We start from the raw sequence: 14,037 nt of genomic DNA, 5'->3' as shown, positions 1-14,037 counted from the left end.
GGGCACATTGCCCAAAAGGGAGAATACTAATCTCTAGTCCATAGAGATGGTTGATTCTGAAGGTTCCTTCAGTCAATTCATGCAATTGACAAAGCAGAGTGCCTGTCACAAGTCGGGACCCAGTAAATATTAGGTGCTCTGGTAGACACACAGCCCAAAGCATGTGTGTACTTACATAATGGGCATAAATACATACATTTCCACATAGGCACACATGAATACTCACACAGATGTATTCATGTGCTTACATATACGCAGCAAAATGGCATCTCTGTTGGATTTGTCATGCAATTTTTACTTACTATAGACTGTTTTTAGACTAATATTTATAAATTCTTTTTGAAAATGACTTTCTAGTACATTATACAAATGCCCCGCTCTTACACTGATTGTGATTGGTATACTTTTAAATTTTCTTTCCAAATAGTTTTACTTTACAAATAAAACATAGGTACAGGTTGCCATACATAAGTTTTCATATGAGTACTATTCTTTTTTTTTTTTTCAGTACTAGCAACTGAACCCCCAGAATTTTCACACTGAGCTACCTGCCCAGAACTTTTTAATTCTTATTTTAAGATAAGTTCTCATTATTTGCAAAATTGCCCAGAAAAGGCTTAAATTTGCAATCCTCTTACTTCAACCTCCCTGAATGCTATTACAGGCCTGTACCAGCACAAACACAAAAGCGTATCTATCACTCTTTTTTAAAGGATTGTGAGAGGTGAAAGTGAGAGACCATTATATTCACATTTTAATAGATATTTCCAAGATATTCTCAAAATATGTCATATTATTTTATGCCCCTAAAAACTGTGTAATACAGCTATTTTCTTGGGCCTTAGCAAGTACTTCATGCTCCCCATTTATTTATTTCAAACCAAATTTTTAAAATTGTATTGCCTTTACTTTTAATTTGCATTTGCTTGCTGCTAGTGAAGTTGAACTATTTGTTTATATTTTTGTTTGCTTCTGAGTATTTTGTAACTTTGATGTTCATGCTACTTATGCATTTATCTGTTGTGTGGTTTACTTAGATTTTAGGTAATTACATATATTCCAAGTATTAACTCTTCATCTCATATGTTTTACAAATATTTCCTCCAAATCTGTTAACTGTGTCTGGGCTTTTTCCTTCATTAAGATAGCCTTCCTATACCGAGCTTTAAAAATATTCCCCCGAGTTGTCTCCTAATAATGTTTTAGTTGTATTTCTCTTTAGACATTTACCTTCATATAAAAGCTTTCACATATGGTGGTTGTAATTATATAGCTTTCGTTTTATCTATACAGACAGACAAATTTTTTTTCATAGTTAAATAAAAAGTCAAAGATGGCCATTGTGAGGTGGTAGATAACACACTCAAAATTGTCCAGTGAATGGTCCTGATCATTACTCGGATGACTAAGGCCCAACCCTACATGGCCCACCACCACCTGAACAATCCCAGTGTCACAATCACTTGGTCTGAAAGTGGAGACTTCACGGCTGGTCTGAAACTCTTCCTGTGACACTTCTTGCCACATGGGTCAGGATTAAGCAATCTGTAGGGGTATCATTTTCACATTTAGCTTCCCCTTCTAGGTATTTTTGGCATTCCCTGAACTCATAAGCCATTCAGGAATTATTTCAAATAGATACCAATGACTATTGAAGCTTCTTAAGTTTTTATTTTTAGAGCTTCTGACCGAGACAATTTCTGCAACTTCTGGTTTGGCTAATCCTCCTCTGAAAATAATAAAATTTAATGTTACATTGTGTAATGTCTACCACATATGAAGATATTCATATTTGCAGGTCAGGCAAAAATGTAGGAAAATACATGCAGTTTGATTTTTTTGTTGGTTTGTTTTTTTGGTTTTTTGGTTTTTTGAAACAGGGTCTTACTATGTAGTTGAGACTGACCTGGAACTCACTATGTAGCCCAGGCTGGTCTCCAATTCACAGCGATCCTCCTGCCTCAGCCTCCCAAGTGCTGGGATTACAGGCATGTGCCACCACACCCGGCGCGTGATTTTTTCCCCCATGAAGTTTACTGGTACATTTAAAGAAAACAATACAGTTACATTCATCATTGGGCTCTTGTACCTTTATATGATAGGTCTTGGTTATTGTTTTTTCCCCCACACCCCTGCCCTCCCTTCACCCCCTCCTCCCTTCCCTATTTACAAAGACTTTGTTTCCATTTTGTCCATTTTTAAAGATTTTTACTTTCCCCTCCCCTTCCCACTTCTCTTTTAGCTTTTTTCTTTCTATTTTACCCTCTCAATTATACCACTTGAACCTTATTTACACTTTCAGTTTTTCACACCAGAGAAACTATTCGGTATTTACTTAAGTGTGTCCTATTTCTTTCACTTAAGAGTATAGCCTCAATGTGCATCCATTTAGCAGTGTCTCTAGTTTCCCATCCTTTATGGCTAAGTAGTACTCCATTTTATAGAAAAGCCACATCTTCTTTATCCAGTCTCCAGTGGATGGGCATTTTTTTCCAATTTTTAGCTATTACAAACTGTGCCACTATAAACATGGGTGTACACATATCACTGTGGCATGATTCTTTTAATTCTTTTGGAAAGATACCCAGCGGAGGGATAACTGGGTCAAATGGGACATCTAATACTAGTTCTTTGAGGTATCTCCACATTGATTTCCACAGTGGTTGCACCAGTCTGCACTCCCACCAAGAATGGAGAAGGGTTTCTTTCTCCCCACAGCCCTATCAGCATTTGCTATTGGTTGACTTCTTCCCCACCCCCACCCCAGTACCAGGGATCAAACTCAGGACCTTGAGCTTGCAAGGAAGGCAGCGGAATCATTGAGCCAAATCCCCAGCCTTTGGTTGATTTCTTGATAGAAGCCATTCTTTCTGGGGTGAGATGGAATTTCAGTGTTGTTTTCATCTGCATCTCTCCAATGACCAGTGATGTTGAACATTTTTTCATATATTTATTTGCTAATTTACTTCTTTGTCTGAGAAATGTCTGTTCATTTCAATTGCCCATTTTTGGATTGGGTCTTTGTATTGGGGGGGTCTGCTTTTATTTTTTTTTGAGTTTTTTATATATATTCTAGATAGTTGTCCTTTGAGGAGTACCTGGTAAAAAAATTTTCCCACATTGTAGATTGTCTCTTAATTCTGTTGATGGTTTCTTTTGCAGTGCAGAAGCTTTTTAATGAGATCCCACTTGTTGATTCTTTCTGCTAGTTCCCATGCTACTGAGGATTTGTTCATAAAGTCTTTTCCTGTGCCAATGTCTTCAAGAGTTCTGCTTAACTTATCTTCCAACAAGTTTAGTGTTTCTGTTTTAATATTTAGATCTTTAATCCACTTGGATTTTAGGTTAGTACATGGTGAAAGATAGGGATCTAGTTTTAGTCTTTGGCAAGTTGAAATCCAGTTTTTCCAACACCATTTATTAAAGAGGCTCCCTTTCCTCCAGTGAGTATAGTTGGCTCCTTTGTCATGGACAAAAGTTTTAAAATGATAATATGTAGCTTAACTTTTGAGAGGGGATTTTAACTGAGTTTAGATCTTTATTAGCATTATTTATTAGCAATTTTGGTGTATTTATTGACTTGTGTAACTGTACAAATTGAATAAATTTTGGAAAATATATAAAAGTATAAAGAAAAATTCTATTTTGACATCATTACTTTAAATATTTTTAGATATATTCCAAATGTTATATTTGGATATATGATTTGAAACAAAATTAATATCATATTAACATGATTTCTTTTAAATTTTTACTTTTATCACTTAAAATAGAAAATTATAAGATTGAACACTAACTCTGGAAAAGTTGGTGGCAGTTCCATTTGTGTGCCCTTGCTCTTGGAGAAAATGTATCTCTTTCACACGATTTTAATTTTTGAAAACTTTCTCAATTCTCTGATTAGGTCTTTTATTTCAGAGGCTTCCATTTTTTTTAATTATTTGTCTATTGTGAATATGTCCTCTGTCCAAGGAGTAGCTGGCAATAATCTTTTTCCATTCCATAGGTGGTCTCTTCATTCTTGTTTCTTTGCTGTTTTGTTATTTATTGCTGCAATTGAGGTTCTGTTCAGAAATCCTTGTCCATGCCTGTCTTCAAGAGTTGTACCTATTTTATCTTCCAGCAGATTCCATTTTTCTGTTTTTATATCTAGGTCTTTGATCCATTTTGATTTTAGTTTAGCACACAGTGAGAGATACCAATCTAGTTTCAACCTTCGGCATGTGGATAGCCAGTTGTCCCAGCACCCTTTGTGAAAGAGCCTCTCTTTTCTCCAGCTATATTTTTGACCCCTTTGTCAAAGATCAGATGGCTGATGATACTTGTCTACATTCTTAATCTTTAAAAATTTTTCATCACTCTTTCACAAATCTAAGTATGTATAATAGTCAAATTTCCAAAAATAGAAGTGACCACTTTAGACATAACAGAATATTTTCCTTTAATGTGAGCCTGGAATATGCTAAATTTTCTAAAAATTCAATTTAAGATATCAATCAATTTTTCCCTTGCAAGAGACAAGTATTTGAAAGAAACGAAGAATTACCACTCTAAGAAAGCACTGTGTGCTACTTTATATGTACTTCTGAGAGGATCCAATGTGGCTGATTAGAGGATGTGGTACATCAGAGATACCCAGAGAAGAGTCATTGAATACATAGGCACTCTGAAATGGGGGAAGCAATCACACCCAGAAACAGAAAGAGGATTTGTATAGATCAAACCAAACATCTAGATTTTGGGGAAAGGGAAGAGACAAGGCTATAGCTGGACTGTATCTCCTGCTCCCCACACCCTCTGGGGAGCCACCATTTTGAGAGGAGCCCTAACAGCCTGAGGGGAGGAGCTAAATCTGGGAGGCCAGACTCCTGGGACAGACTCTTGTGAAACCAGCCCTTTCCCCTCTTCATCTCCCAAACACCAGAGAATGCTGTGTCCTGGTGGCTCCTCCCAAGCACTCACTGGAATCAAGAGGGCCACCCTTCCCAGCTCTAAGAGAGACTAAACATGGCAGATGGTGGATGGTGCCAAGTACACCAGTAGCGACCCATGGGTCACATCCCTGGAGACAGAGAGGAGGGAGTGAGGCTGAACTGGTGATCCAGAGTGTGCTCTTCCCTGTCTTTCCACAAGGATCAGGAAAACTTGAGGTAGCAGGAAATTGGGAACAATGACAGAGTCACACTCACGGGAGAAAGTGTCCTTAAACCAATCTTGGGGACTGAGTCAGATTCTGAGGACTGGAGAAGTGAGCTCTGAAAGCAGGGTCAGTTCTGAATCTGAGTGCAAAGGGAAAGATGGAATAGGCTGGAGCAGACATCTTCTGGTGACCTACTAGGTGGAAAATCCCTGAAGCATGAACACAGATTCATTTGCTCAGTATCAAGGAAAGCAGGCATCAAGGAAACTAACTAAAGGGGAAGGCAAGCTTGGTGTCAGGAAAAGAATTCCACATCCTCCTTTTCTCAAATTAATTGAGGTGCTTGGATAGTGAGACAGAGACAAAAGACTGCAGTTTTCCACCATCCTAAGCACAGCTTGCATCAGGCAAGTGGGCTCAAAGAAACTGATATGCTCACCAGTCCCAGGCCGGCTGGTAAATAGCTACAGCCAGGTTGCAAACACACTGAGACTAAAGCAGGAAGGGAACTGAGTGGGCACCCAGACTTCATGGCATGGTGGCCACAGGGGGATTTATTGTACCTTGTCCCTGCCAGGGTTATGAGTTCTCGCTGGATTTTGGTTTTTAGATATACATATATTCTGGTTGTTGTAGTAGTTGTTGTTGTTTCTTTTAGCTCCCTCTTCTCTTTTTCTCATCCTTATCTTCAAGTCTTGCTTCTGTATCAACGTTAGTTTTTACTTTTTTCTAGTTTTTAAATTTTTCTCAAGTTTTTCCCCCACACTGCATTCTGTTCTCTTCATTTTTCCCCTCTCATTCTTTCCTTTCTTCTCTCTTATTAAGCTCCTGCCCTCCCAGATCTGTTCTTTTTGCTCTTCCTTATTTTCCCTGTCCCCCGTCTTTCCTCCCCTCTTTTCCAACTTTCATGCAATACACATAGCAGATGCCAGCGCTGTATTTCTAAAAAAGTGAAGAGGAACAGACCAGTGCTTTAACTTGAACGGTACTATTCATGGTCATGTTAGGGTGCTCCCAACAGAGCTGTGCTTAGAGGATTCACACAAAACTAATCACAAAGGAAGCTACCATGATAAAAACAGCTTGGTAAAGCAGAGCGGGCACCAAGGGAACAGAGTGGAGGACATAGAGTCAACCTGACACTTTCAGCCACCTGATCTGTGACAAAGAGCCAAAATCGTACACGGGAGCAAAGACAGCCTAGCTAGTGAATGGGGTGGGGCTAACTGGCTATCCACATGCCTAAGGTTGAAGCTAGATCCATATATCTCACCACATATTAAACCGAAAGCAAAATGGATCAAAGACCTGAATATTAAAAGAGGAACAATAACCTGCTGAAAGATAAAATAGGTAAAACTCTTGAAGTCATCGGTGTAGGCAAGGACTTTCTGAACAGAACTCCGACTGCACAAGAAATCAACAAATGTGATTATATCGGATTAAAAACTTATGCACAGCAGAAGGAACACCCAACAGAGTGAAGAAACAATCTACAGAATGGGAAAATTGTTTCGGCAGCTATTCCTCAGACAGAGGACTGATATCTAGAATCTGGAAAGAACTCCAAAAAATGAGATCCCACAAAATAAAAATCCCAATCAAAAAATGTATCCATTCATTCAGAAGAAATACAAGTGACCAGTGAATACATGAAAAAAAATTGCACGACATCACTGGCCATTAGAGAAGCACAAATTAAAAGAACACTGAGATTTCATCTTGCTCTAAGAAGAATGACTATTAACAGAAAATCAAATAATAAATGCTGGTGAAAAAGGAGTCCTCCTCCAACGCTGGTGGGAATTATGGATATCCACGGGGAGATTCCTCAAAACGCTAAAAGTATAAATTCCATTCCTCCCAGCTGTTCTAACAGATATCTTCCTGAAAGAGTCCAAGGCATCATATTGCAATGATCCACGTGTACCCATGTTCATAGCAGCACAATTCATAATAGCTAAGTGTTAGAAGCAGCCTGTATGTTCCTCAGCTGACACATGATAATAAAATGTGGTGTCTGTGCAGAATGGAATACTGTTCAGCTATAAAGAAGGATAAATTTGAGTCGTGTAAGAAATGGATGCACCTTGAAAACATTACATTAAGCGAAAGAAATCAGACACACAAGTTTAAAACCCACATGGTTTCTCTTGTATGAGAAATGCAAAGTATAAATAAAAGATAGATAAAAGCACACAGGAAGACAGATCTTTTGCACATTGGAAGGGGACCAAGAGAGGGAGGGTGTGGGCAGGAAGAAAAAGGGACGTAAAAAGAATTAAGATGGGTCGGGTACATGTCCCAAGTGTCCACAGTAAATGCAATTGTTATGCGTCATAAACACGAACTACAAAAAAAAGAAAATGAAGGGAATCTAGAGACTGAGGGGCAGAGGAAAAAAGGGAATAAAAAGATTTAAGATATGTTAAGTACATGTGCCTACTCCCTGACATGGACACAAACATTATGCACTGCAAACATGTACTAATACATCGTTTAAGTAAAGAAAAACACTTTTGCAATAAGTAGGTACTGTTTAAGAAAAGTTTGTCCTTTCAAACAAGCAAACACCTATCTCTCATTCTTGGAGATATTTTAATTCCAGTACATTAGAAAACCAAATCAAATGGGTAATTAACTCAAAAGTAAAAAGTGACAAAACTGATAAAAGATGAATAACAACTTTAACAGAATCATAGCTACTAAATATATTGAATTACTAATTGAACAACTTCTCTTTTAGAAAATACCAGACAAGGAAAATTTCATAGTTAATCCCTACTCCAAATCCAAGGGACAACATTAATCCCTACTTTTAAAGAATTGAAGTGGGGCTGGGGATTTTGCTCAATGGCACTGTGCCTGCCTTGCAAGCAAAAGGTCCTGAGTTTGATCTCTGGTACTGAAAAAAAAAAAAAAAATTACAAAAAAGGGAAAATGTCAGTCTTTGTTATGAGGCCACATTCCAGCTGCATTTCTTTGTAAACATTTCTACCTTTCAAAATCATTAAGTGAGGAAACTTTCCTGGCTTTATTTCTATTTTCTTTTCAACTTAGTGGCTTCAAATTTTTATTTTTTTATCACTAGAATCAGAATTACTCCTTTCTGCTTTCCATCTATCAAGAATAAGACCAGTACACAAGGCAAACCAATGAAGTATCACTCAGAGATGACACAAGTGCTGAATTTTATTGCACAAGAAAAAAATTGGAGGGGAGAAGGGGGTGAAGGGAGGGCAGGGATAAGGGGAAAAAATGAGAACCAAGACCTGTCATGTAAGGTACAAGATCCTAGTAATGAATGTAACTGTACTGCATCCTTAAAATGTAACAATAAACTCAATTAAAGCTGAAAAAATTAGAATCAGAACTTCTCTCCCTTGGTAATCTTTTAACTTTTTTTGTTGTGGTTGTTAATATCCTTAAAATGTAACAATAAACTCAATTAAAGCTGAAAAAAATTAGAATCAGAACTTCTCTCCCTTGGTAATCTTTTAACTTTTTTTGTTGTGGTTGTTACCGGGGATCGAACTCAGGACCTTGTGCTTGCAAGGCACGCAGTGGAACCACTGAGCCAAATCCCCAGCCAAAGTGATGGTTTAACATTTGATGAAATAGTGTGCTCCTGTATTTATCTGTAAGATTTTTTTTTGGATGTAGATTCTTCCTGTTTGCTCTAGAAAATAGAAAAAACATGTCCAGTGTAAATAAAGAATGTAAATACATGTGTTCATATGACACGTCCTTACTTTTTATTTGCATATAAATGTTTAGTTATTTAATGCATCTGGGCTCACAGAGTTCATTTTGAAGTTTTCTGTACATAGTATAGCTGATAATAGATCAAGCTTTGTAGTTACGAAGTCTGGTGGGGTTTGGTTTTTTTTTTTTTTTTCAGTCCTTTTATTGCCTTTGTAAAATATGGAAACTTTCTTACCTTTTTATCTCTGATATAGAAAATTTATCTTTAAAAGATTTTGTGACGATTAAATTAAATGGTAACTATAAAAAGGTTGAGGCTGGCTTATAATAATTCTCTATTATATATTAGTTATCTGTGCTATGATGAATACTACTAGAAGAGATCGATTATAATTTATGGTTAAAAATTAAGCTAAAAGATTAACCATCCATATATGACTGGTAAAAATATCTTTAAAATAACTTTATTTACAAAACACATGTATTTCCAGGTGTGGTGGTGCACACCTGTAACCTGAGCATTCAGGAGGCCGAGGCAGGAGGAATGCCAGCTCAAGGCCAGCATGGGTTACACAGTGAAACCTTGCCTTTAAAGGTGTGTGTATTTTTTATTAAATGAAGCAAAGCTGCACAAAGAATCTTTGCTATTCTTAATATCTTGGGGTCCAGTCAAAAAGACTAAGGCTCTTGGCTGGAAAAGTTAAGAAAAAAAAACCCAAAACTTGAAATAAGGCCAAAGAAGTACAGCATGACCTTTCCATATCATCCTGGGCTCTGGGGAAGAATTTAATTATCTGAAAGCACATGGTATGGGAGCCACACGCAGTGACTCCGCGCTCGATTGTTGGAACTGAGGTGTGCCGTAAAATGCAAAATGAGCAGCAGTCTTGGGAGGCTTAGAATAAAAATTAAAAATGCAGAGTATCTCACAATTTGCTTTATTACATGTTAAAATAATATTCTTGCTATCTTGGATTATATTGTTTATTGTTGAAATTATTTTTCTTTTTCCATGTGCCTACTAAAAAATTGTAAATGACCTCTATGGCCTAAATTGTATTTCAACTTAGGTGGACGGTGCTGGTGTAGAGGAATGCAGCCCCGTGTGACTCACGGCTCACTATTAATCAGTTTTGTTAATAACCTAGGACTCTTCCTGAGATATTTTTTAAGCTTGTGTTTAAATGCACAGAACTCAAATGATCTTTTAACCATCTTAGCTATTTTCTGATTTCTTTATTCAACAGTCAGAAAATCTCTGCCATGTACTCACTCTAGCGATTTAATAGATATAATTCAGAAGAGTTCATTTTCAACTAATGCTCTTGAAAGTCTTTTTTTTTTAACATTCTGAAAATTATACTTTGATGGAGCAAAGTCCTTACTATCTCGTAAACACCTGTGAATTATCTTGGCTTTTACTGTTCCCTATAAACTAAGTGTAAGACATTTTCCCTAAAATTCAACGATGCCATAGTTTAATACTGCACTCAGTCATCTTGCAATTCAAAACTCACAAACAATACATAAAGAGAGACTTGTAACCAGAAGTTTAAAGCACGACCCTTCTGAATTATCTGCAAGGTATCAGACACAGAAATCGCAGTTTTATGTTAATGTGGACCATTTACGGCATGCGGCCTTGAGCAGTTAATCATTAATGTTCTTGGTAACCTTAAGGCTGTGCTGATATTTATGTGGCTCTGATGAGAAGAGTTGAACTTACCAGTTTTAAATGCAAGCATTTTCCCAAAATTTTTCATTTCTTACTTGATGGGATGGCATTTCCATTTTAAAAGCAATGAACAAGGAAAACAAAATACTTTGCTAAATGAAGTGAAGCTGTAGAAAGATTCTATTTGCTATTCTTTTTTTAGGGGGATACCAGGGATCAAACTCGGAACCTGGTGCTTGCAAGGCAGGCAGTGGAACTACTGAGTCAAATCCCCAAGCCCTCTATTTGCTCTTCTCAATGTGTTTGGATCCAAGAAATCAACATGCATGACAGGTACAAAATAGAAGACGATTCTGCTCCACAGAAATATGAATTTTGAAATCAAAATGAGTTCTTACCTAGAAATCACAGTGAGTTCTCATTAACCTGAGACGTCACAGTTAGTCCCCGGCCAGCGCTAGTAGATGACTTTGATCTCATGGGCCCCTAGCAGTGGGAACCGGTGACTAGGTCATTTGTGCTTAATGCAGTGTTCTGACTCCCACGGAAGTCATTCACTGAACAGCTACTTCCTGAGCCCTCATTGTCCACCAGCTTCTCACACATATGATACAAACCCCTGCTTTCATGAAGTCTCTCTGTTAGTGGGAGAACTGTAGTGATTGGAGAAGAACAAATCAGAAGAGTGCTTGTACGTGAGCAGAGAGGAATATTCACGAGCTAACAAAGGACCGTGTAAGGTGTTCGCCGTCTTTCTTCACCATCTTCATTTGCGCTTGATTCAATCTGTTATTCTGTCCATCCTGGCTCTAGGAGCAAAGAGCTATTATACACCCTATATCCTAGCTGTGTGGTAGGCTAGGTTTGTGTAACTATGTTCTATGGAGTCCACCTAACAATGCATTTCTCAGAACGTCGCGTTGGTCTAACGGACACCAACCACATTCTCACTAATCCAGTTGAATCAAGGAGCTACAAATGTCAGTAGTTTATATACGTCATCTCCTGTAATTCCACAAACTCTGAGAGAACAGTCTCCAAAAAGTTAAGCAAATCATCCAGGATCACACAATTCCAGGTGGATTATTTAGAATTTGAAGCCAGGGGGTCAAACCCAAGCCCTAACTCCGCCCACTAATCCCTCAGAGGTGGAGGAGGAGCACAGCACGTGAATAAAGGGCCTGGGAAGCTGGAGAGCTCCGCAGGACTCACACTGGCCGCCCTGTGTGTAAGGACAGCCCTGCTTATGGGCACTATACAGGCGAAGCACCGAGGAGACGCTGGCTGAGCACCTGCCCAAAGCCACAGAGCGAGGCTGGGGGTCCAGGGATTGGTTATGCTGCCTTCGAGGACTTGGGTTCAGAATTCCAGTAAATCTAGAGGTGATTCTCTGTAAACAAAGTAAGAATGTTTGCGGGCAAAACAAACAGGAAAGCTAAAGAAACCAGCTCAGTGTGGAAGGAGTTTAACCCCTGGGGAGCACTTGTGACCTGCTGTGGGTGGCATCACCTGCCACAGAGAGCCCTGGGGCGAGGATACGCAGATTCTGGCTGCAGGAAGTCAGGCAAAATGCTCTGTAATAATAAATATTGTGAGGCTGTGAGGAGCACTGACGGTTTCTGAGAAAGAGAATTGCTGCGTGGCTACTGGTAGTTTTCCAGAATTCGTTAAAATTTTGGGAAAATATTTCATCAAGGACCTGGATTCCTTCAGACTTCACTTCAAACGGCTTGAGTACTATACATAAACTTTATTTAAAGTTCCTATGACATTAGAGCTCTTAGAGGATAAAGAACATTTCATTTAAAGCAGCAACTGAGTGGTAATTCTAAAGAGTTAATATAAGTATTCAATGACAAATACTACATTTTTTGGCTACTCACCCAAGTCTTCATGCATTTTCTTCCACGTGATTTCTGCACACATCACAGCACTCACCTCCTGTGTCACTGAAGGAACAGGAGACACAGGAAGTCGGTGAAAGCAAATGTATTACGTTTCACTGTTGTTTTTGAAATGGCAATTTAATAATACTTGCTGCAAGAGCGTATCTGTATGCCAAATTGACAGTCTTGTTCTGCTGAGACACCAGAATTTACAAAGCAACCACCTTTGCCTGGGATGGACTTTGAGCCATGATAGAAGCGTAGGCTCCCGTTACTTTTTATGACTGTATCAGAGCATTTCTGCCTACTTTTCTTACTTGAGTGTAAGTCACTGAATTGCTTGCAGGCTCCCAAATGTAGGGGCAGGGGTGATTTAGAAAAACGTTTCTCCAAATGTTCAAGCCTCACTCTATCATACCAACAACTATCTTTGGATTATGAAAAGAAAATTAAACTTCTAGGTAATCCACTGTTTGCATTTCAAGAGAAAAGGGAGGAGCTTTACTCTTAAAGCCTGGAACAACTTTCATTCTATCGATGATAATTAATTTTAAAAGTCTGTGCTAAAGTGCCCTGGAAAACAGTGTGGGGGGCTGTTTCTCAACAGCTGTGGAGACAGTGTCAAACTCACTGGGCATGCAGCAGATTTACTAGGCCACTGGGACTTTGCTAAAATTGGGTTGGAACTGAGTATCTCCTATTCATCACCTGTCAGTAATTGGTATCTACACAGAAGCCATATTAGGACAGACAAGAAATTCAGCAGTGACCTGTTTTTTTTTCTTTTTATTGAGTTCATTGGTAAAATCTAGGTATACAATACAGTTACATTCATTTTGGGGATCCTGTACCTTTACATGATAGGTCTTGATTCTCATTTTTTTTATTGAGTTTATTGGTACAATCTAGGTATACAATACAGTTATATTTATCATTGGGATTCTGTACCTTTACATAATAGGTCTTGATTCTCATTTTTTCCCCTTGTCCCTGCCCTCCCTTCACCCCTTCCTCCCCTCCCCATTTACAAACACTTTGTTTCCATTTTTTCAGTTTCTCATATTTTTTCCTCTCCCTTATTACCTTTCCCCACCCTTCCCACTTTCCCTACACCTTTATCCCTTTACTTCCTATTTCACATTATTAATTATCTCATTAGGATCCTGTGTATTATTATAGTTTTTCACACCAGAGAAACTATTTGGTATTTCAGTTAAAGAAATCTCTGTTTGAACATTAAAAATAAGGAATCCTAAAATAAAACTAAAAAGGAAAGTAAAAGAGAAAGGGCAATGATGTAAAATTAAAATAATTCTTAATTCTGAAGATGAAAATGGTCCCTGAACATATTTAAATTGCTTCTTGCTCTTATAGCCTTATATTATTATTTTTTTCATTATTTAGAGAATACTTTATTAGTTTCTATAATCAAACCCACAAAGATATGACCTTACATAAGTAATACAGTGTGTTACTCCTGTACAAATTGGTAAAAAAATTAACATTTCTAGACCAATATGGCTGTTAATTTCTGTACAAGGCCAACTCAACAGAGTAAATTGGGATAACTTTTTCCAAAGTTAACAGCACAGTTAAAGTTTCAAAAAATTCAAATTATGTATGTGTGTATA

General features: G+C 38.0%; 1 protein-coding gene across 3 annotated transcripts in view; it reads right to left on the bottom strand.

Annotated features, from left to right (window-relative positions):
- The window catches only part of Scin (scinderin), an 819,415-nt gene extending 806,833 nt beyond the window's left edge, over positions 1 to 12,582 (bottom strand). For all 3 annotated transcript variants that reach the window (XR_004514640.1, XM_033756972.1, XM_010643372.2), the window contains exon 1: positions 12,404 to 12,582. Coding sequence is in view for 2 of the 3 variants with exons in the window: in XM_033756972.1 (XP_033612863.1) it covers positions 12,404 to 12,446 (43 nt within the window). In the remaining variant the exon portion in view is untranslated. The remainder of the gene's footprint in view (positions 1 to 12,403) is intronic.
- Positions 12,583 to 14,037: the final 1,455 nt, after the last annotated feature.

This window comes from Fukomys damarensis, unplaced genomic scaffold, assembly GCF_012274545.1.
Source record: "Fukomys damarensis isolate Sample0158 unplaced genomic scaffold, DMR_v1.0_HiC HiC_scaffold_4, whole genome shotgun sequence".
Lineage (NCBI taxonomy): Eukaryota > Metazoa > Chordata > Mammalia > Rodentia > Bathyergidae > Fukomys > Fukomys damarensis.
The sequence above is the reverse complement of the archived record's forward strand: the minus strand, read 5'-3'. Positions and strand labels throughout refer to the sequence as shown.